Below are 25,243 nucleotides of genomic sequence, written 5' to 3'. Positions count from 1 at the left end.
TAGCGACCATGTTGACAGGTAATTGGATCCAACAGTAGCATTTTCGTGTGCTTTAGACTTTTAGATACACATGCTGTGATCTGACATGGTGCAGATGACATCAAATAAAAAGCCTGTATATACTAAATGTAGCCACCGTTCGTTGGTTTGCATAACAATGTATGGAACTGTTTTGTTTATATATCTAGGGCCTTCACCCTTTGACCTATGCATGAGAAGTTGTTTCCATGAAATAGCTTATTATTTAGTAGTCTAAAGAATAGTTGGTCTTGAGCAACTCAATTTGAAAAAGTCTTACACTCAAGTTTTAAATTTTTAATAAAGTGACTCTTAGCATCCATCAAGATTTTGTTCATTCATCTTTGGTCTAGATTTACATATTAAAAATAAGGTACATATCAAATAGCTAAAAAAAGTCTTTCTACTCTCTGACTAGAAATAAAGTTAAGCTCACCACTTGTTTAAACACTAAAAGCAGCAAACATGCATGTCAAAATATCACAACACAACAAATCACAAGTTCTATAAACTATTACTTATCCTTTTGGTGACATTTTGGTAAAGTCTTGCATAAAAAATGTCAGACGGAAACAAAAGATTCTTTCTATCATATAAGTGAAAGTTTGAATTTCCTCCCTTGGACATTAGAAAGGACATTAAGACAAAAATATAAGTAACGTTGAGGTACTATTAAGAGCACAAAAAAATGCTGTGCTCAAGTTTGCAGTGTAATACTGAAGAAACCTTCATAATATCGTATCTTAATATCTTACTTTAATGTATTATTTGGCGATATTAGTGATCAATGTCCAGCTTTGTCCAATTTAGTTATTTTGCTAGGTAAATACTTTATTTTCAAACACCGAAACAGACGTATTAGTTTGAATTCATTTACGTCGTATATTTCATTTTATTTTAAATTAGAAGGTATTATAGCGAGAAGACTTGACAAAGTTAAAAAGCATATCGGTAAATGGGGAAAATTACTTGGTTATGTTTAATGTGATATGTCTTATACATTATGTATTGTTGCAATGGTAATTGGGGTACAACTTCTACAACTTTATTTGTCATCACCTTCACTTTATTTCAATCATCAGTTCTATAGTTTTTCACGTGTCATTCTGTTTATGATTTAAGTGCCATAAATGTGTTTGTATGTGTTTTATGTTCTTTGAAAATCAATAAAAATTATTTAAAAAAAAAAAAAAATATCTTACTTTAAAAACTGTCTTTAAAAAAATCTCATTTAAGACATCTTCTTTTTGATGGTGTCCAATGCTCTGCATAATTGGGCCCATCTAAAAATGGTGCCTCCTTACTTACATGTAGTTTGTGAGTCCAACTCGTAAATGTGTTTGAGCATTTAAATGAATACAAATGCTTTAGATATACAGGACTGAGTGAGTTAGTGACTGAGTTCTGAGGTGACTGATAGTACAAGTTGTACCCATGCAAGGCACAGTGAATACCATTACCAACTGTCGAGACAGCTAAAAAGTTACATGTTTGTGACTTGCTTCTTTAAACTATAGTACTCAATGATTAAAAAGAATGCATAAATGCTGGAAAAATAATAGAAATTGGACAAACGTAGACAGATAACATGTCAGACAAGTTAGCTGGGTCGCTAACCATACTTCTCGACCAGCTAACTCCACTGGCATGTTATGCATCTATATTTGTCCAATTTCTACTATTCTTCTAACGACCTGCTTAGGCTACGAACTCTATGGACCTCAAACAGACTTGAATATATGCACACGTGTGAACCCCCTTAACTGTATTTAGTATCTGTCGGGACTGAGTGAGCGAGCGCTGAGGCTTTGCGTGAGTCGCGAGAGTTCGTCCCACTTCTGGGCCTGGATGGAGCTTTCGAGCAGTGTGGCTGAACATACGCGATCCACATTACCCTGGAGGATGTGGATGTGGTCTCAAGTACAGTGGTGGACTTATTTCTCAAGCTTCCAACATCTTTTGCACAGCAGTTGTTTCTAGGTAAGACATGTGGAGCTAATCCCCATTTAAAACTTCAGAACTATGCGACACCAGATGTCTTACTGAGGGACCACTGTCGTGCACGTAGCTTTTCGAGGAATAAGTCCACTATACCCTACAAAACAAACTGCACTAGAAAGGCAACCTTTTTGTTTGCTCACCCAAAAGTTTGGGGCTATGAATGGGGGTATCTGAGTAGCCTGATGTGATGGCCAGTATAAAACATTATTAGTATCTGTCCGGGCTGAGTGAGCGAGCGCTGAGACTGCGCGTGAGTCGCGAGAGTTCGTCCCACTTCTGTGCCTGGATGGAACTCTCCAGCAGTGTGGCGGAACGTACGCGGTCCACGTCGCCCTGGAGGGTGTGGATGTGGTTCCGCAACCTCAGGATCTCATCCTCCTTCAGGGCGATCTAAAGAGCAAGAGATAAAGAAATAAGATTTAGTTTGTTTCTTGATTAAATCATTACAAAAAAAAAATCAAGTCAGGCTGATCTTTTTCTTGTGAACTGAGCATGTTTGAATACATGGTTTTACAAGAAATAAAAACACTACCTGTTTTTGGACCTATATAGGGTTTAGATACTGACAGTAACTGAACATTTGTCTCCTTTCATAGTGGTTTCATTTTGTGGTAATTGGGGAAAAGGATGTTCTGAATTTGTGGTTGAAGCATTTCTATAGCACAGTTACCAAACGTTGGAAACACATATTCATGGTACCATGATTTAATAGATAGATAGATACTAGTAAATAAAAAAATGAATTCCTTGTGAAGAGGCCTCTGTGAAAACCACAAGTAAAACTGTGCCTTCGATAGTTGTAAGATTTAAAGAGTACGTACATTATCACAGTACATTGTTTCTACTGGATATGACCATATGATCCTAATCAAAACTTTATGGACCTCCTACCTGTTTCTGTAGTAATCAACCAATTCAAATCATTAGCTCAGCTCCAAGGCTAAGATTGCTACCGCAGGAGCTACAGGGACATACTTATACAGTCAAACCCGTATTAGCGGCCACCTCTGCATACCGGCCACCTGGCCATAGTGGCCACTTTTTCTCGGTCCCTTGGATTCGTAATGAGTAAGAAATAGGCTTAGCGGCCACCTGTCCAACGCGGCCATGGCCACACGATTTCCGGTCCCGTCGATACAGAAACACTGCCTATTGCAACCATACTGCAGCCTTATGTCACCCTGCACCGAGTTTGAAATTGTAGTTTGCGAGGATTTGGAGTTCCTGACAGGGTCAATTTGGCAGTAGCCTCCAAGTGCAAGTCTTTGTCGGTGAATTTACCGATCAAGACAATGTTACTTGGTGAGAAAGATTAGTCGGAACTGAAATCATGTGTAGCTTGCTCATGGTCAATAGATCAACATTTTCTCTACAGTGGCCACCTGTCTATAGTGGCCATATTTCTCCAGTCCCTTGAGTGACCACTATAGACAGGTTTGACTGTACTATGGAATACTGGCCACAATGATGTTACCTGTTTCTGTAGTAATCAACTAATTGGAATCAGTAGCTCAACCCCAAGGCTAAGGTTGCTACCGCAGGAGCTACAGGGACATCCTTATACTATGGAATACTGGCCACGATGATGTTAACGCTAGTTCACCTTTATCCGTTGGGTAACCTATATCCATTGCTTTTAAAAACAGGGTCTTCGGAGATATCACACCGATGGATGTTGGTTTCAAATTGCAATATTTTCAGTATATGGCAGCTTAAAACTACCATCCATCGGCTTGATGTGCTTAAATACCCTGTTTTGAAAAACAACGGATATAGGTTACCCAACGGATAAAGGTGAACTAGTGTTACCTGTTTCTGTAGCTCTGCCACGTGGTCCACCAGCAGAGCCTTGTCGCGCCGCAGCTGAGAGTTCTCCACATTGGTGGACGTGTGGATGCCTTCCAACTCTCGTAGCTGGCTCTTAGCTGTAGCGCCTTCCAGTCTCACAGACGTACCCAATTCTTCTTGGACACGAACCTAAAACACAGAAGCAGTACAGTATATGTTACAATTATTCATAATGGTAAAGCAAAGCGTATCCCATCCAGCTTTAGAAGCTGGCTCTTAGCTGTAGCGCCTTCCAATCTCACAGATGTACCCAGCTCTTCCTGTACACGAACCTGAAAACAATACAGAAATGGTAAGACTTGGTCTAATCCAGATATACATGTAGTATGGCACAGTAAATACCTTCTAGTAAGTTCTAGCTCTCTGAGCTGGCTCTTAGCTGTGGCTCCTTCTAGTCGCACAGACGTACCCAACTCTTCCTGGACACGAACCTGTATATAGAGGCGTACAGTGCAGTAACTGTAAGAAATAGCCTAATCCTGATATACATGTAGTACAGCAAAGTAAATGCCATCAAGCTCTCTGAGCTGGCTCTTAGCTGTAGCGCCTTCAAGTCGCACAGATGTACCCAGCTCATCCTGGACACGAACCTAAATATAGAGGAAACATGAAAGATAACTGTAAGCATGATATGTTAAAGCAAAATGGATGCCATCCATCTATCACTCAAAGCTGGCTCTTAGCTGTAGCGCCTTCCAGTCGCACAGATGTACCCAGCTCTTCCTGGACACGAACCTGAATGTAGAAGGGACAGGTAAGTAAACTGTTAAAAGTCTTACTGTAATATAGATATGTTAAAGCAAAGTGGATGCCTTCTAACTCTCGTAGCTGGCTCTTAGAAGTAGTGCCTTCCAATCGCACAGACGTACCCAGCTCTTCCTGTACACGAACCTGAAAATAATACAGAAATGGTAAGACTTGGTCTAATCCAGATATACTGCATGGCACAGTAAATACCTTCTAGTAAGTTCTAGCTCTCTGAGTTTTCAACTCGGGACATCTTGGGACATCTGAGCCCGAAGCGCTGCCAATTACACCACACGATCTCACCCGAGCTTGTACTTATTGTACAGAATTGGTTAGTTGCGCTAGAAAGGTAGGTTAGGCTGGTTATGCAAAAATAGACAAACGTTCTCACCTGGTCCATGTAGTTCCTGACCTTTGCCCTCTCCTCCTCCAGCTGGTTGCGGAGAGTCTCGATCTCGAACTTGAGCTGCCGCTCGTTGTCCTGAAGCGACATCACCTCCATCGTCTTGGAGGCTTCGCGGGTTTCCTTGTCTTCTCGGATGTTACGCTCCTAAAGTAACATTTTCAAAGGGATTATGTTGGGTTCTGTTAACATAACCAGTGTTTTGTAACTGTTTTGTTCTTTAAAAGAATTCAAATTCAAAGTGTTTTGGAATCTATCACGCATTGCTGGTTCATTTTTCAGTAAAGTCTTTTGCCCTAAAAATTGTCTTAAATGTACTGGATCGAGTTGCTACAACTTTTTCACAGGCTGCACTATAAATGTTACTTGTGGTTTTATTTGTTTTTTTGATCGCTTACCCTGTCCAGTTGTCTGTTCAGCTCGGCTACCTGCTGGCCCAGGAAAGCATTCTCTTTGGTTACCCTCGCCAGGTCATCAGACATCTGAAACATAACAGATCATGGTTAACTTTGCAAATCTACCTGGAAACATACTTCAGTCAAGCATTTGTCAAGCAATTACTCAAGGGACACCATAGATTCAGGTAGTGCTCAGGGTTGGACAAGTTTCCTAAAATTTGCAAATATATGGTTTCACTTCCAGGAATGGAATTCTTATTATTATTGGCCGTAATTTTTTGTGGTGAACAATTCTAGTGTATTAAAATCTCATCCATTGCAAAATCTTTCTTACCTGATCAGGCAAGTGGGGTAGGATATTTGCTTGCCTGATAAGCACTTTTATTTTTGCGGGGCGATCGGGCCAGTAAACTTGTCTAACCCTGGGTGCTTTCCGTTAGGCACATTACAATTGATATTTCAGCACCAGGGACAGACCCACAATACAGGAAGCTGTTCATGCCAGTAAGCTGCCAGTGGAACAGCTGTTGAACAGTGTAAAGATGGAATATGTCTGTATAGAGTTTTAATGGGCACTCAAGTCATTTGTTCCGTGCACACTATGGCCAATATCCACTCTAAGACTTATAGATACTTGATAAATGTGGTTGCATAGTTTGGCATGGTCTTTTCACATGGTGTGGCTCTCCTCAAATGAGAGACCTCTATATTTTACATGCCATCCAAGAGGATGCCCCAACAAAATCCTATTCTATCCTGGTATGTACCAGGATAAAGTCCCATGCTGGAAGCTTCTTTCCAAAAAATATATACAAGCTTTCTTGTGTTTGGGTATAAAATTAACATTTTCAAGACAAAGGTTGACAGATATCTGTAATAATCCATCAAGTGTTAACCAAAATAAATGTATGCCTTGTTTTTTTTTGTGGTTTGAGGAAAGTGAAATAAAACAATTTGTGGTAAACGAGAAAAAGGTGAAGATGTTTACCTTATTCCTGAGGAAGCGGTCTTGGTCAGAAGCCATCTCGCTGTCCTTCAACTTTATTCGCAAGAGACGAGTCTCCTCCTGCAATGCAAAAACTCGTATTAGTTCATTATACTACTCACATCATATACTAGTACTATCTAGCATGTTGCATGCAAATAGTAGGTCTGTATACACATGACTAAATTTCCTAAGGCTTGCAAATTTGCCTTTGTAAAATTAGATAATTAGATACATGCAATTATGACAGAGGAACTTAAAATTATTACAATTTCCTCCAACTTATATTCCTGAGTCTGCCTATCCTAGTATCCAAACCTAAAATCAAGTTCGCCATCTTTTTTTCTTAATCATGTCTTTCAAAGGGAAATACAGAAAGAAAGATGTGCTTGGGGTTATAGTTAAAGTTTCATTGTTTGACTTTCTACATACATGTTACCATGATGATTGCCTGAATGTCACACTGCAGTTATTATCAGTAGATAGACCCAAAAGTTTGAAGACATTCATTGGCCCATGCAACCTATCGTGTTAAGCAGCACTTTGTGCAATAAGCATAAACCTTCCTTGAAACCAATGCCAGACAGAAAAAGGCTTGTGCAAAAAGGTTGTGCAATGAAAACCTTGCCCCAAAATAATACACCCATGGACTGAAAAAAGTACTCATATGTCACAGCACGCCAAGTAACAAAAAAGTTAAAGCCAGTACCTCCAAGTCCTGTGAACAAAAGTGACACAAAAAGCAGGAGATCAGGAAAATGTGGCTGGTGCAAAAATGGCTTTGCAGTGAAAAAAGTATTGCAAACTGTATAGGATTGCAGCAAAGAAGATTTATAGAGCAACTGTAAAAGTCAGAACAAAATGAAATAGTTCTGGAAAGGGGGAAATTTTTGTCCATCCAAACAAATTTCCATCCTGGGACAGGTTCTAGGAACAGCCCTGCCAAGACAAAATTTGGCGCAAAATGGCACCTATAAGTTTAATGGGGGTGTCTTTGCAGCGCAATGGCTAGAGTGTTGGAATCAGAATCAGTAGGTCCTGAGTTTGATACTTGCCACGCCCCTGCCCCCATGACGGTGGAATGACGCCCACCGAGCCTCACAGCTAATCTGTTTAAAGGTGCCAAACACACCTACGGATTTGGTGCGCCAGTGTGTCAACATCTGCACACTTGCCACTAAGACCCGTTAAAAAAAAAGTCTATAACTATTCACTCACCCTAAGATCTTTGGTAGCAGCCTCAGCCATAGCTGCAGTGCTGGTGTAGTACCGGTCTTCTGCGGCAGAGAGCGCCGATTGTGTCTTCAGCAGGTCGGCTCGCTTTTCCTCGAGGTGGATCTGGGTCACCTTGTGGTCCGTGGCTCTCTGGTCCAACTGGAAGGGGAAAAAAGGCAAGAGTCAGCTTCTGTATCTGTACAGCTGGTATATCTGCTCTTCTGTGTAACATACCAGCTTCAATTTCTGCATATGTATAGCCAGTATCTGAGAAACACACCAGCTTCTGTATCTGTATATAGCCGGTATAACTGCTCATCTGTGTAACACACCAGCTTCTGTATCTATATAGCCGGTATAACCACAGCTCTCTGGAGATCCAACTGGAGAGAAGAAGGGAAGGATAATGCTATTCAGAGCTAGAATAACCACCTGCACATGCAGCGAGAGAGGCAAGCCTTGAGGCAAATCTCTATCTTCATGGCTACTTCGTTCCCCCGCCCCAAAAGACCACGACAGGTCAAATTTAGCCAATATGCAGAAAAAGAGCCCTGTCATATTATTGTATGGCCTCCTTCAGTCAATATTGACCAGGGTAAAATCCTAATTGATATCAGCCCTACAGCGTCGACTGTGGCTAAACTGTCCTATACGAGAATGACAGTCCCTGCCACATAGGGCACATCTGATAAAATACTACCACAGACTACTACTAACTACTACTACTAACCTGTGTCTGTAGAATCTTAATCTTGTGGTTGGCATTGTTGTAGCCTACCTGTGCTTGCATCAGATCAGACACTACTACTACATATTTTATTACTACATTACTACTACTAACTACTTATCTTACTATGACTACTACTAACAGTAACAGTATTACAGTGGAATTCGCTTATTTGGATAGCTCATTTGTCAGCGCATTTTATCCAATAGTCCAAAGTATCCAACAGTCCGAAGTTGGGCCACTAACGCCCCGAAGGGAGCCGGGAGGGGGGCAAATATAGGATTACTACTACGCAAGACACAAACACCACACATACAATACGGAACTTCATTTACAAAACTGTAGTAGTCTAAGCAGTAGTTATTAATAACCTACAGTACTGTTTTGAACGAATGGAACGTCAACTGTTTGAATCTACAACATCACTAAATAGCCAGCAAAAGATCGAACAGATTCCAGTTACAAGCTTTACATAATTATACGTTCCGATATTATACAATTTACGTGCGCTGATAAATCTAATAAAGATTTTTAAGTCGGTGGCTAAATGAACATGTAGAAAAATACGCTTGACTCGCACTGCCGAGAGCATGAACCACAACAAAGGCAAACACAACTCCGCTTGTATGCCGGAAAAAATTATGTTGATTTCGTAATTTTTAGCAAAATGACGGTACGTATTGGAGAGATAAACTCTTCACCTTCTTCTTATTTACATCTTGTGTCCACAAGTTACGCTGAAATTTTAAACTCGACGCCGTCTTTCGCGGTGGAAGACGGAAAATTTTACTTTCACAGCATTTAAAATGGCGTAGCAGCGTGGCTTGAGATATCCCGCCATTCAATGCGGCTGATTGCAACATCACAGTTCATTGACCCTGTTGCGTTACGTGCGCTGTAAAAATCTACGTAGTGCAGCCGAAATCAGCTCAATAATGAGACAGTGGATATGTAAAAACACATTTTGTAGGGTAAACCAAGTTTAGACGTTGTCTGAAGGGGAAATATGAACTCAAAAGCGTGTTGACGTTCCCATGACGTTCGCCCATCATGCCTTGCGGCAACCTATCAAAATGGCGCCTAACCAATGTTCGCACGCTACCGCAGCAGCGTTGGCAAGATTTTCGGTGGAATCTACCTATCTTACGGTCCTTTTCATGATTAAATGCCTTCGGACATACAGTTGTTGGTTAATTTTGGCCTCATTTTGTAAGTTTTAGCGTATATTTTCCCATTCTATTCGCTATAATTTGACGTAATTCTATCCAAAAACCCGAAGTTTATCCGTGGGTTATCCAATTCTGCGAAGCCTTATACAATAGAATGAATGGCAAATGATTTGGGATTTCGCAATTCTATGCAATTACCCGAATTATCCGAAAAGGCGTAATACGAATAATTGGAATCCACTGTACTACAGTATAACTACTTACCTGTGTCTGTAGAATCTTAATCTTGTGGTTGGCATTGTTATAGTCCACCTGTGCCTGAGTCAGGTGCTCTCTCAGCTGGAGGATGTCTCGATCCTTGATGGTGATGTCTCGGTCGGCCACTTCCTTCAACTTCCTCAGGGAAACAATCTCATCCATTAGGAGACGCTTCTCCCTGGAGTACGCATCTGTTTGGGGGTAGAAAGAATAAAAACAAGGCGATTAGTTATATTTCTCTATTTCTTCGTTTATTCGTTCGGTTGACAATCAGAAAAGTCAGGCTTCACCCCCTTAACCACTCTGCTTTGGGACCATACCAATTCCAAAGCAAAAAATAGAACTACATCAAGAGCTGCTTTTTTCTGGAGTACACATCTGTTTGGAGGTAAAGACATCACAAAGGTGGTTAGAGTGAACACACATCTTTTCCATCAAGGGCCGCTTTTTCTTTTGAGTAATTTTGTTAGGAGGTCACATTAGAAAGATCATCAGAGATGGTAGACTTCAGACTTTACATTGACAATACAATGTGGACAGCTAAATGATAAACTAGGATTCACCCACTTACCCATACTGCTATGTGACTCGTACAATCTTACAGACAAAAAAAAGAAGCCATAAGGATGTATTGGTAATGTTGCCTTGAGTACAATGAAAACTACACACACACACACTCACATTCACATACTCACACGCACGCACACACAAACACACAGACACACGCACACACAAACACACCACCCCACCTTCAGTTGTCATGAGTTTGGACTCGACGCGACTCTTCTCCGTAGAGAGCATGTCGAGATGTGACTCTTTCCGCCTGATCTCCTTCAACACACACACAGGCACTCACAGACACACACACACACACAAGTTCCACAACACCCACCTTCAGTGGTCATGAGTTTTGACTCGACCCTGCTCTTCTCCGTGGAGAGCATGTCAAGATGCGACTCTTTCCGACGGATCTCCAGCGACATTCCGTCCACCTCCGACTGGAGGTCACGCAGCTTCCGCAACATCCGCTCTGCTTCCGCCGTCATGCGTGGGTGGATGTCTGAAAATTAAGCAGAGGAATTGTCGTTTGTAATCAATAGCATCATATCATATTGTCTTCTTTGGTCGGTATCGAGCATGGCAGTACGAAATCCTAGGTAACAGCCGCCCTATAGCTTCGGCTATGGCTAAACAGTCTTGCAGGAAAATGGCAGTATATGCCACATATGGCAAATCTTTAAGCTGACTTTGTTGTTAAGTTATTTACTCTGTTCTTCTGCACTGAGCATCAGTATAGCTTCATCAATAGCAATTTTTATCCAGATTGTAGAAGACTAGTGGTATGACTCAGTTTAGCTCACTGAACACTGATTACGACGGGAAAGAAAGATGTCTTATCTAAAAGAAAGACAACTTTTTCTTACCTGTTGCTTTTTTGGCCTGGTCCCGCGTAAACAAAATGTCAAGGAAATTCAACTAAATACCATGGATGGTACATTTTACTTTATATGACTGCTATTGTCTCCCTTTCATTAATATCCTAAAGCCATGCTAGTCTGCACAAATCAAATATGTGGCTGCTTTTTAATTTACCCCATGTAACTGTTGAGGGAAAACTTACACACAAACACACACTACATCATGGGTGTAAGATGCAATTTGTCACATTTGTCATCTGCAGTTTTGGTACAAGCTGCTAGGTGGGGTAAGTGAGAAGGATATAAGAAGTTGGCCTCCAGCTCCAGGAAGTACACCTGCTGCTGCAGGTTCTTGATGTACTCCGCCTCGATATTCCCCAGGTCAGAGGTCGAAGACCGCAGACTCTTACTGTGTGGTGAAAGAAAGATAAAAAGTTTTTAAAATTTAAAGCCAAAGTCTTATAATCTTGACATAATTCTGATTCCTAATCTCCAAGCAGATGTTCGAAGGCAAAATTTTTACTTTTTCATCTATTGTAAGTTACTCATTTGTAGCAGCAACCACAGATTTGAATGATCAATAAAGAAATGGATGTCTAACTTCATCAACAAACTTCGATTTTGCCTCCTATCATCGACTTGGAGACATATACTAGTTTGGCATATTCAAGCAGCAGTGAGCCTTATCAATTGCTTTTGACCCTTGTGTTGATGAATTTCTGCTAACGCTAGTTAACCTTTATCCGCAGGGTAACCTATATCCGTTGTCTTTCAAAACAGGGTATTTAGGCACATCAAGCCGATGGATGGTAGTTTTAAACTGCATATTGCAATTTGAAACCAACGTCCTTCGGTGTGATATCTCCAACGACCCTGTTTCTAATAGCAACGGATATACCTTACCCAACAGATAAAGGTGAACTAGCGTTACATTCTATGTTACCGGCACAACAAACCAGCATGCAAAGATGAGCTTAATGCCTTGGCAGGTTGATGGCTAATAAACTACAAAGCCGTACACAAGGCTTAACCCTCTATAACTGCTACTTAACCCTAGAATTAGCACAAATTTGATGCCAATAAACAGCTACTTAGCACGGAGCAGCTTATCAATAAAAAAGCTTAACCCTTCAAACAGAACAAAAAATAAACACCAGGATACAAAGACTAAGCTTAGTAATGCAGGGTCGGGCACTAGAATGCTTGAACGCAAATATTGCATAATAGTATCCAAGTGTGCTGTTGTCAAAATGGACCGAAAACAAACGAATTACCGTGAACTCGTTAATGTTACTGATCGATTAAGTCGAGGGCTGCCGGAATAAACAGGAAACAGAATACATGTATCATCAAAAAATGAACATAATACAATAATTGATTAAAGTAGCCATTCAACAGAGTGCTCAATGAATGTCATCAAAAAAAATTATTTCTCTCTCCAGTTACCTTAATTTATGTTGACTAAAATTCTGTTATCGTTTTCATCATACTTGTACATTTTGCATGATATTTCCATTTCAAAGTCAATGGTAAAACAAATTAAATTTTTTGAGTGACTGAATGAGCAAAGGAATGAATAGGTGAATAAATTAATAAATAATTGAATGAATGAATAAATAATTGAATGAATGAATGAATAAGTGAATGAATGAATGCTTGAATGGGTGAATGAATGAATGCTTGAATGGGTGAATGAATGAATGCATGAATGAATGCTTGAATGAATGCATGAATGAATGAGTGAATAAATGAGTTCCCACCTGAAGGCCGCCACCGGGTTGTATGTATGAATATGAATGAGTGACTGAATGAATGAGTGAATGAATGAGTGAATGAATGGATGGGTGAATGAATGAGTCCAACCTGAAGGCAGGTTCTAGATTGGATGTATGAATGAATGAGTGAGTGAATGATGGTTAAATGAATGAATGAGTGAGTGAATGATGGTTAAATGAATGAATGAGTGAGTGAATGATGGTTAAATGAATGAATGAGTGAATGAAGGAATGGATAAATGATTCCCACCTGAAGGCAGGTGCCAGGTTGGAGCCGCTCTTGTTCAGCTTACTCCCACTGCTCGACCTCCGCAGGCTTCCTGTCAATCCATCAATCAAAAAAACAATAATCAATAACGATGATTCAGATAATGCATAATCAATCAGTTTAATGTGTGTGTACTATTAGTATAACTATCATAAACAGAATATCAAATTTATTTTGTTGGCATGCAATCAGTAACTAGAATGGCAGACATGCAGACAGAAGGTTATAGAAAAAGATAAAAGAAAAAAGATAAACTTTAAGAACTTCAAATTCACGTGCAATGAACGAAGTACGCTATATTAAACTGGGGTTAACGTCCTTGATCTGAAACATGCGTCTTCTCTAGTCTAATGGTAAGTCAATTATACCAATGGCTAAAGAAGCTCTAAGTTCTAGTACTCATCTTTCAAAGCCTCTCTCATTTAGATCTATCACCATCACCAAACAGACTGGGCACTTTAAATTTGGAACAATACTGAAAATATCTGGAGAATCCAACCGACTCTCAATTGGAGACAAGTATCAAAAGTTGATTGGATCTTTCAAATTTCCAGTGTGATTCCAAGAACTAATCTCCAAGCAGATATGTGGAGGCGAGAGAAAAGTTTGTAACATTTTCTGACTGGCAGGATTCTGCAACTTCATCTCATATCCAGATGCAGGCAGTCAGAAAACATTACGATCACAACAACATCTGCTTGGAAAGTTTTTTTCTAAACTAAGACTAAGACTAAGAGTTAGTAAGACAGACCAGTCTTAATTCAGAAGAAGAAGAAGAGGAAGAGAGAAACTTGCCCTCCCAGGAGACATTTTCGACCGGCTTGATTTCCGGGTGTAGTTTGGCGAGACGGGCGGCTGTCAGAGGGAGGAGACAGGGGTACAGTCAGTCATGAGTCGGGTGTGATAATGTTATGGTGGCAACCAACAGCAACACATGTACTACTTACAGGGTTTGAAATAGACAATTATGTACATGTGACTCAGAATGCTTCATCATACATGTACTGTACTTATAGCTATTGTCAAGTAGCAAGTTGTTGAAATTTGGAGATCTGCAAATCTCAATTTAAATTTCTTGTATCTGCGACCTAAGGCCATGTTGATTTGATTATATGGATGACATCCTCTGGGAACTCCAAAATTGATGCGAGCGAGCGAATAAAAAAAAAGTTTGGCCAAAAAAAAAAGTTGCCTTCAGTATGAAATCTAAGTGGTCAGGAAGGTTGAACATAGGACTAAACACACATAGTATGGTATACCAACAGTAAGGTGTAGGGACCAGTACATCATACGGGTGCAAAACATTTTTTTTCTTCTTGGACCGATCCAATAAAAACAGACCTGAAAAAAAAAAATCAGTGGAACGGGTTTTGCCAATTATAAAATGGACATGTCAGCAGGCATTTGGGGTCTAACCAGGGGGCCAAGAAGACAACAAGAGCGAAGTCAAGTAGAGTTTAAAGTCATTTGTACCCAGTTTCTACAGTCAAATGTACAGAGATAGCATTTATTACATGAAGATGGGATTTTAAAATGGGAGTCGGATAATCCACCAAACAGATTCCTTTGTAGCAAAACTGACCATTGTTTTGAGTATTGCCAATTCTCAAGTTTCCACATACAATCAGGTTCAGGTCCGGATCTGGCAATGATCCTCTGGACCTGAACAGGACCTATACCTGGATTTTCTGTACTGGTACCTACCCCTACCGACAATATTTTTTTAAATTCTGTCCTTTCACATCTTATTCTTTGACTTTAGATTTATTTTGGCATTCTATGGCATTAGTTATATGTTTTCTGATACTTTTTTTTCAATATACAGCATACATGTGCTCATTTTACAGCTGCTTTGCACAATTTACCGTGTGGTTAAAAACTTTTTTTTTTGGAAACGGCCGAAAATTGGTGCGAGCGCGGATGTCATCCATATAATCAAATCAACATGGCCTAAGCCAGAAATATGGTAAAAACTTAAATGTTTTGATATAGTTACAAATGAATTTGAATGTATATTGAATGCATGCTTGCACACATGACATATCCTTAGTGCTGCCATTTTTGTTTGTGGGACTATAGGGACTGTATTACTTGGGGTTGAAGCCTGACACCTCTAGCAGCCTTAATTGTTAGATTGAAGATAGTAGCTCAGTTCCCCTAAGATGTACTAGGATTTTATGAACTTTCAAGTAATATGTATTTAAATTTTTAGAGTACTGGAGAGAATGAAGTGAATACTATTTGTTGCCACCATCATGCAAATAGAAAAGACAGAAGATAGTTGTTTTTTTCCTGTTGACAAGTGCAATTACATTGCATACCTGAAGTAATATCAATAAAGCAATTAATGCCATTGTTAATCAGCTTGTTAATTAAGCTTATCAATGTAGCAGAAGAAAAAAGGGAGAAAGGGGTTTCCCAAAGCCTGGAGAAATTTATAAGATAAATATCATGTAATTTGGGCAAAGTTGAACAAAAAAGGTGATTATGAAATTCAGGAATTTATAAGAGAAATAAAACTTGCTCTCGTGATCCTCTCACAATGCTAAATTTCCTAGATTGGAAACTTAGATATAGTTCCAATGCAGAGGTTAGGCTTTATGATAGTCATATCAATCATTCTTTTTCCATTTTGTGTGACTATCGGCAAGTACACAGAAAGGAAGAAAAGCCAACAAAATAGAAAGAATGACAAAACATCTAAAAAGATGTTTTAAAACATGTTGTACATAACTACCGATCCAAAAGGTGTTTGCCTGGCTAATTTGTAATTAGGGGATTAATTAAGAGCCCCAATTAGCTGTAACATTATCCTATCATACTTTCACTCATCCCATGTCTTAAGGCTTCCACTGGACCATGACTTAAAAAAAATTTAACGGTTCTTGATGGATGTCAATGTTGGCAAACCAAATCTGTAGTGCGTTTTTGGCACACAACTAGACAGATATTTAGAGGCTCGGTGGGCGTCACGCCACTGTCAGGGAAAGTCGTGTAAAGTGCCTTTCCCAAGGGCACAACGTCGGGGCTTGGTGGGTACCGAACTCGGGATCTTTCGATTCCAAGTCGAACGCTGTACCAGTTACGCCACACTAACGCCACTGGACCTTGACTAATGCTAAGGAATGTCCCTTCTCGAGTGGCACGCTAAGTATTAGCTCAAGTCCATTGACGTGCACCAACCATGACAGAAGCAAGGTAAACAAAATAAACAATCAACGTTACATGTTTACTCTGAAATTCCCTCGCTTAAAAGTCTACTTGGATCTAGAAATTGTTAAAATTTGCTTTGTAGTTTCAATAGAAATATCATGTATCATTGCTTGCAAATAGAAGAGAATTAATTTGCATACCCTGTGTCCTTAGGTGTCCTGACGTTTGAAGACAATGTGTATAGGAATGTGATACCTTACAAATGTTGGCACCACGTTCAATATACTATTCAAGACTGGCAAAAATTTTACATCCAGAAAGTATCACTATTTCATAGTTTGCCAACCGGACATCCAAACACTTGATATCTTAGCTTAAATTTTGAAATACGTCCAGAAAACGACAATAAGATACAATCTTTGCAATCCATACTTGGTGCCAAATGGATGACAAAATCCTCTCACCTGATTTTGACGTCATTGCGGCTACGAATTTCTCGCCAAACTTGCAAAATTCCGGAGTTTTTCTGGAGATTCCCAAACGGGACAGCTCAGCTGGCAGGGACGCGGAAGTGACGCTGTTGGCAGGGCAACCCGCCGGGGGCATTGTGGGTAACAGCCTTTCACCTTTGCACCTGGTAACCTCTGACCTACAGGCGACCTGTAGTCCAAGATGGCGTTTTTACAGGTGAGATCGATGAAAATACGCGGATTTTGTTCGATTTTTCACGTTTTAAAGACATGAATGACTTACTTAGACACATAAATTACTCTTTTATGTACTTTGGCTTAATTCTGCATGCAATTAAAGAGAAGTAAAACGAGTAAATGCCGAAAAACTTGGACGGAAGTGGGGAGGGGCGTTTTTGCTTCTCATGTGACTTTTGCCTATTTGGCAACCTTTGGATTTATTAAAGTAGCATATAATGTATTTATGAGAGGATAAGGTTTAAATAACAACTGAAAACAGTATGCCTGGCAATGTTGATGGCTCTTAACTTGGACTTAAGCTGAACCCCTGTTTAAGTGATCTCAATCTAAAACTAGTACTGAGCAAAGCCCTCTATCCATAAGGGCATCTCACTCAGGGGAGGTGCAGGTCCGTGATCTGTTGTATGTAATATGATAATGATGATACTTCAAAAAGTTGAAAAATGTTTTTCTTCATTGAAATTATATGTGCTAAACCACAGTAGGCTGAGGGCTCCAGGCATGCATTTGACTATTACAAATTTCAACAATTTTGATAAGTGGTGGCCGGTTCTTTTAGTACATGAACATGCTCGAGGCGTGGCTCTCCTCAAACGCGGGACCTCCATTTAACGTCCTATCCGAGGGATGGCCCTAGCCGAAGCTAGGTACTCATTTGCACCTGAGTCATGTTAAGTGCCTTTCCCAAGGGCACAACATTGGTAGCACATCAATGGAGTCAAGCCCAAAACCTCTGGGTTATGAATCGCATACCCTGGTGACTGCACTAGACACGACTCCATTTTATGTTGTTTGACTTTCCAGTGGCGAAGATTTAACTTCTTCGACAAGGAGGTGGTGAAGGACGAGGGAGGTCAGGTATTCGACGGACTCAAGGGCATTGACATCTCTGTCTGCGCCAGCGGGCGGGGTCAGATCGTCATCGGAGATATCCTTTTCTGAAACTGTTATTGACAAAGAACTATTTGTCCCCTACTAGCTATAGCCTGCAAAAGCACTTCAGTAATAGGGCCTAACTTTAACCCTAACTACCACTCTAACCCTAACCGTAACCTTAACTCTTATAATAACCAAGACCTGAGTGATCCTAGCCCTGGTGCTGATTCACCCTGTTGCCATTGAAAATGATAAAGTAATACAAGGTTTTCTGACAGTGTAAAATTGGAGCTGTGCACCCAATTATTTTCTGTGGGTGCACAGGGTGCACCCAAATATTTTCTTGGATTTTTGTAGGTAAAGATATCAAGTATACTAGTATACGTTATATTCTTGACATCTAAGAGTTAGAAAGATAATAAAAATGTGTTATGGTTCTTGTTTAAGAATTTGACAGCATGTAACTATGTTTTGTTATTAGGTTTTTCTGACATTCTACTCAAATCTAAGTGGTGCACCCAAAATTTTAAGCTGGGTGCACCAGTGCACCTAATCCCAAAAATGAATTTTGAATTTGAGCCCTGGTATACTTAAGATGATTTCCAACAAATGACTGCAACTCTATGCCTTTCTGGCATTGAATTAAGTTCTGCTTTTATGTGGAAGAACTTATTCATTTTCATGTGTCTAAGATTAAAAAAGTTTTTGCCCATCCCTTCATTAAGTACCAAAATTGGCAAATATCTCTATTAAGAGTAAAATTTTTATGAGGAAAATGTAGCAAGTACCCATTCTGTTTTAATGTTACAAAGGTTTGTATAAATTTTTCCTTAACCGTTTGCCACATTATGAAGGGAACATCCACTTCCTGAATAGAAACCTGGAGCTGTCCACGTTCAAGGCTTACGAACTGCGTATCACTCACCTGTGTCAGGTCAAACAGCAGGGCATCCTGGTCACTGTCGGGGTTAGTATTTAAAAACACACACACTACACACACACACACATACACACACACACATACACACACACACACACATATACATATATCATACACATGCACACACACACATACACCTGTACCTGTACTGTACATTTAAGGCTTACGAACTGCGCATCACTCACCTATGTCAGGTCAAGCAGAAGGGCATACTGGTGACTGTTGGGGTTAGTGCAAGCATTTTTTTACACACACAAGCATACATACATGCATACATTTGTACACGCATACACACATACAAATATGCACTGACACAGATGTGCACACATACACTATAGCTGCAATTTCATGTACTGTACTTCTTTATTTCAAATTGAAAAAAAATCTAACACCTATTATAATGATAGATCATTTTGACTCTTTAGCTGCATACTGTCTTGATCACAGGTGTCATTACACCAAAAGTCAAAATGATTTTATGTTAAATTTTATCTTTTCATGACGATGATTGTTTCACCCTCCAGGATGATGAGCCGGGCACAAACCCCATCATCAAAGTGTGGAACCTGGACAAGCGTGACAAGGCGGGAAACCCGACGTGTTCCCGCATTGTCCGAGCCGTGCCGGGTAAGGAGGCCTCGCCTGTCTCAGCTCTTGCCGTGCACGAAAACCTCAACCTCATGGCGATTGGCTTCCAGGATGGAACTGTTGTGGTGTATCGCGGGGACGTTACGCGAGACAGGTACATGACTTTTATTTACCTCATGAAAGCTTCAACTTGGTAAAAGTCATCATCAGGGTACAAAAGAGTTTTCTGCTGCATTCCCCAATATGTGATTGCTCTTACCAAGCCTATACTTTTGAAGCCATTGTTTATATTTCATAATTCTAACATTTACGTAATTATAACAGTTTCTGCAAGTCACAGATTGCAAGTTGGTATTTTGTGCCTTGATTATGAATTTCAAGGCAGACTTTAACTAGATCTGCTTTCCGACACAAAGAAACTGAACTGCTTCTATGACCTTAGAAAAGAAGTGAATTCATTCCCTGACAAAAAATCAGTGTTGTTTAGTCAGGAATTTGATATGTCAAATTCTTTGTATTGGAAATTACAGTTCAAATTTATCCGCGTGTATATTATTGTATTCCCACTCAGTCCATAAAATTATATTTCTTGAATAAATGCTCCTATTTTTGTTCTCAAATTCTTTATGCCTTCAAGGCTAATAATGATAAGGTTAATGTGTCAATTAAATGATAATGATCTTTGATGATGTAATACTTTTGGGGTGTAGGTATGAATTATATCAAATCTTGATCTTTACTTGTGGTGAATTGTACTTGAGGTCTACTAATCATAAATGACTATATAATCCACATATTGTACTTTCTTCCCCTTTTTACTCCTACTCGCTACGTTCTGAAAGTTTCGTGTTAAAGGACATGTAAGCTTGTACTTTTCACTTATAATCTTAACTTGTCCGAGGGTCATAGTAAAAACTGTGGTAACCACATTTTACCCCAAAGTTCTTTTAGCATGGACAGCTGTAGCTTTAGCCAGAAGAAGTAAATATGAGACATAGTCCAGGTGGATGATATATTCATAAATCTACATTGTAGTAGACTCTAAAATCACAAATACTTGTGATGTCAGTCATAATTGTCATAACCCAGTAGGAATTATGACACAATCATCATACATGTAAAGTATAAATAATCTAATTTAAATTAAATCAAAATCTATGTAGTTACTGTAATCTAGTGGCGCTGAAGAAGAGTGATGGATGTTACTTAACACATCTTGAAGTAAATCATCACTCTTACTTTTATCCAGTTTTAGATATTATCTTTTAGAGTTATCTTTAAGATTAAAGAACCATTTCTCTCTACCTCCAGACACAGCAAGTCCAGAGTGATCCACCACACGGGGAGTTCAGTGACCGGTCTGGCCTTCCGACAGGCGGCCAAAGTGAACCACCTGTTCGTGGTGACCAGGGACAGCGTCCAGTCTTACAACCTGACTGCTAAGGACCACAAGGAGGAACTGGATGCTTTCGGCTGTGAACCAAGGTAGACAGGCAGTGGTTGGGCTAAAGAAACTTGAATGAGTGAATGAATGAATGAGTGAGTGAGTGAATGAGTGAGTGAATGAATGAATGAATGAATAAATGAGTGAGTGAATGAGTGAGTGAATGAGTGAGTGAATGAGTGAGTGAATGAATGAATGAATGAATAAATGAGTGAGTGAATGAGTGAGTGAATGAGTGAGTGAATGAGTGAATGAATGAATGAATGAATGAATGAATGAATGAATGAATGAATGAATGAATGAATGAATGAATGAATGAATGAATGAATGAATGAATGAGTTTCCACCTGAAGAGAGGTGCCAGATGGATGTATTAATGACTGAATGAATGAGGGAACCAAGGTACGATATTACCGGTATTACCTCAGTCTGTGAAAATGGTCATTGTTTTTGGTCTCTGTCTGTTTGTGTTTCTGCAAATTCTGTTTGTGTTTCTGCAAATTCTGTTTGTGTTTCTGCAAATTTTGCCAGCAATAAGGTAAAAAGCTAATAGATGGATTGTAATGATATTTGGTATGCGGATAGATATTGAGCAAAGAATGCTCTTGAAAGCGTCATCATGGGCCTCCTTGAGGCTTTTTTTGGTATTGCATCAAGGAAGAATACATTTGGCTGTGACCCAAGGTAGACAGATAGTGGGCTGGGATAACTTTATTACCTGAGTATGTGAAAATGGAGGTTACCGTATCATTTTGGTTTGTCTGTCAGGTTGGGTGGCTGGCTGACTGGCTGTCTGTGCTTCTACATTTTTTTTCAGACTCATTGTTACAAGTCAGATGTCGTCAGGCTTTTAGCTAGGATTTCATCATAGGGTGTCCAAATTTCTTGCCGTTAGGCGAGCGCTGCAGGTTCGAGTATTGTAGGGGGTCTGGGGACAACCTCACTTAGAAAATTTTGAAATTTATAACTCTCTGAAACACCATTTCCCACATCTTGAGGTGCAAATTTGGGGGAATGAAGCAAATTTACTGTCAGACAGGCCACATGTGACCTGTAGCATCCCTGGTCAATCAGAATTTCATGCTTGTCAGAGGATGTGCTCCCCAGTGTAAGGCCGTACAATTTGAGTTATTTTTTTAAGAGGCCGTACAATGTACGGCTGTACGTCTGCCTGGCTAAAAGCCCGGGTGTATATAAGAAGGGGCTATGAACCAATCAGAACATTTGTTACAACTCGTGTGTCTTTCTTCATTGCAGATGTTCAGTGCTGAGCGACGCATCGCAAGACAACCAGTTTGTGATTGGTCGGCCAGATGCGGTGTACTTCTACCAGACAGACGGGCGCGGTCCGTGTCTCGTGTTTGAGGGCGAGAAGAAAACGCTACAGTGGTACCGAGGGTACCTGGTGGTGGTCGGCAAAGAAAATAAGTCAATGCCAAGGTGAGATATAGACTCCTTCTGTTTGTTTGTTTGTGTTTGAGGGCGAGAAGAAGACACTACAGTGGTACCGAGGGTACCTGGTCGTGGTCGGCAAGGAAAACAAGTCAATGCCAAGGTGGAGTATAGACTCCTTCTGTCTGCCCTACTTTATTGAGTTGTCAAAATGAACTTATAATTTGTACATTGGTAAAAACATTGTATAGATTGTCCTCTATTTACACACACATACAAACAGACAGCTGCACAGACAGACAAGCCAAAAATGTTTTCAAACAGTTCAAAGATTCTTCCATTCCATAGCTGGAGAAGCATTTCTGGATCATAACAGTTTCTTCAATAATTATTGTTTATTGGAGACAACAATGAAGTTGTGAGAAAATCGTGTTAAAGTTAAACAGCTTTTTATACGTTGAAGTCATCTTGATTCATGTACATGTATATGCTGATGTACAATGGATTTTCTAACTACTGTAAAATATAATGCATTTAAGTTCGAGGGGATTTAATTTCGCGGTAGCGCCAAATGGACTTTTCGCGGTGGTTTTAATTTCGCGGTAGCACCATGCACTGTAGTCTCTTACTGTTATGGAAAAATATTCGCGGCGGTTTTAAATTCGCGGTGAAGCAGCCGCCGCGAAAATCGCAAACATTAATCCACCGCGAACATTTCTGCGTTTACAGTATATAGTGTATAATCTAACCATGGATAGTGAGTGAGTGTGATAGTGTAGTATATATAGAGACTGAGTACATATATATAAGCAGTAGAACTGTGTAAATCTTGCTGTTTTCATTTTTGCTTCAACTTTGTTTCACAGACCCACACCGGGGGGCCAGTCGCGTGACATGAGTATCGTGAACGTGTACGACATTCAGAACAAGTTCATCGCTTACTCCGCGCCGCTTCCCGACGTCACGGACGTCATCTGCGAATGGGGATCCCTGTACATCCTAACAGGTCGGTCCTCCTTTTATTTTGCCTCTTATTAATTAGTTTCCAATGTCGTATAAAGTGGCTATGTACGAAACAATGGAGGAGTCTCGCATTTTTCTTCCAGGTTTCTGACAAATATCTCTTGAAAGATGGCAAAAAGTATCTAATGCCAGCCCTGAAAAGGACAAGAAACAGTCATGCCTTCAAGTACCAGAGTGCCAATTTTTTGCCGGGGCGCCGAAGGCGCCCGGCTTTGTCCCCGGTTTAATGGTTCGTCCTTGGATGGGTCTGCTATGGTCGCAAAATGTACCGTGCGTTTTTACGACAATTCTCAGCCCTTCTCAGCCCTTCAAATAAACGCAATGTACCGTGCGTTTTTACGACAATTCTCAGCCCTTCTTAGCCCTTCAAATAAACGTTGTAAGAATACTGTTTATCCATGACCTCTACTCGTACAGAAAACATTGCAGCGCTCATTAGCAAAGTCTAGGAAAGGAAAATGTTTCTTGATTTGCAGTAAAACACTGGTCATGTAACATTTGAGGAGTTGTCGTTAAATCGCACGGTTCATTTTGCGATAGCGTTGACGGGTCCGGGTATTTAGCGGAATAACCCGGAATAACCCGGAATAACCCGGAATAACCTTAATAAAGGATGAAAGCTACCGAAATACAGTGTGCTTTGATAAGTTAAGATCGCAGAATGCAATATTTTGGCATAAAATAATGTATATATGGCCATGGGAACAAGAAATATTACGGTTATTCCGGGTTATTCCGGGTCATTTCGGGTTATTCCGGTAAATACCCTCACGGGCGTTGACGGTGCGGAGGAGGTGAGATTTTTATCGTACAGAAATTGGTACAGTTTGTAAAGTTATCTTTCTGGAATTCGGATGTATTAAAATATAACATTACATTCTAAGGCGTAGTGTCATGTGAGTAAAATGAGCACGACATTTGACGAAAGATTTTGTGGAGGGTATACAGTCAAGTTTATTGTGCAACGATTGGAACAGTTTACGTGCGGGTGGGAGGGGGGCGTGCGTCTATATATGCAGCTGCAGGAGGTCCTGCAGGACATTTTCGATCGTAAGAGTAACGTACAATTTGAAAAGATAGTGATCATGAATTCGGACACATTGAAACATATTTCCAAGGAACGGTATATAGTTTTTTTAGTAAAACCAGTGTGTGGGGATTGACGAGAATTTAGATAGTTTAATGGTGCACTGTGCTTGAGCCGATGCGAGGCATTATGCAGGGCATTTTTGATTGTAAAAATATCGTACAAGTTGAAAAGATGGATCGGATTCTAATACATTAAAACATACATTTCCAAAGAATAGTAGAAAACAACGGATTGTAGCTAACTGTTAAACAATCAGCAAAGCAGTTGGCAAGATGTCACACCTGAACTTTTGTAGATTTTTGCTTTTTGTTGGTACTAGTAAGATGTTATGTGATCAAGACAATATTTTCTTTCTGTTTCAGTGACGCCTTAGACTGTTCTCTGCTATATATACAAGTGACACAGTAATATACAGAAACTTACAGCTAGCAAAAGTCTGTACTCAATAAGATTTTACACAGTACACATTTATACTTCTTCTGCTGAAATCTACGCATTACATTTTGCATCCAACCAAAGAGGTTTGAAAGAGAGTCCTTGATCCAACCAAATTAGACCTTGAGACCTATTAACAGATCATTGATCACTGTGCATTTTGCACATACCAGACTCAATCGTGCCACTGAGCACTGCATTTTGCACACACCAGACCAATTGTGCCACTGAGCACTGTGCATTTTGCACACACCAGACCTATCGTGCCATTGAGCACTGTGCATTTTGCACACACCAGACCTATCGTGCCATTGAGCACTGTGCATTTTGCACACACCAGACCAATCGTGCCATTGAGCACT

General features: G+C 40.0%; 2 protein-coding genes across 2 annotated transcripts in view; one reads left to right on the top strand and one right to left on the bottom strand.

Moving 5' to 3' along the window:
* Positions 1–1,408: 1,408 nt before the first annotated feature.
* Positions 1,409–17,011, bottom strand: LOC118404375 (golgin subfamily A member 3-like). Its single transcript, XM_035803444.1, has 13 exons — positions 16,848–17,011; positions 14,026–14,085; positions 13,213–13,282; positions 11,492–11,596; positions 11,194–11,219; positions 10,662–10,829; positions 9,776–9,960; positions 7,619–7,774; positions 6,404–6,481; positions 5,416–5,499; positions 5,006–5,164; positions 3,829–3,996; positions 1,409–2,409 (listed from the first exon to the last, which is right to left on the bottom strand). Exons 1-13 carry the CDS (start codon positions 16,987–16,989, stop codon positions 2,227–2,229), a joined length of 1,584 nt encoding a protein of 527 aa, XP_035659337.1. The 5' UTR covers positions 16,990–17,011; the 3' UTR covers positions 1,409–2,226.
* The window catches only part of LOC118404162 (vacuolar protein sorting-associated protein 11 homolog), a gene marked incomplete in the record, with an annotated part of 22,405 nt that continues 14,157 nt past the window's right edge, over positions 16,996–25,243 (top strand). The window contains 7 exon segments of the mRNA XM_035803186.1: positions 16,996–17,070; positions 17,898–18,021; positions 18,815–18,936; positions 19,434–19,651; positions 20,809–20,982; positions 22,199–22,381; positions 23,200–23,339. Of these exon segments, the coding sequence (XP_035659079.1) occupies positions 17,056–17,070; positions 17,898–18,021; positions 18,815–18,936; positions 19,434–19,651; positions 20,809–20,982; positions 22,199–22,381; positions 23,200–23,339 (976 nt within the window).

This window comes from Branchiostoma floridae, chromosome 17, assembly GCF_000003815.2.
Source record: "Branchiostoma floridae strain S238N-H82 chromosome 17, Bfl_VNyyK, whole genome shotgun sequence".
NCBI classification, from domain to species: domain Eukaryota; kingdom Metazoa; phylum Chordata; class Leptocardii; order Amphioxiformes; family Branchiostomatidae; genus Branchiostoma; species Branchiostoma floridae.
This window is presented reverse-complemented; position numbering and strand designations above follow the sequence as displayed.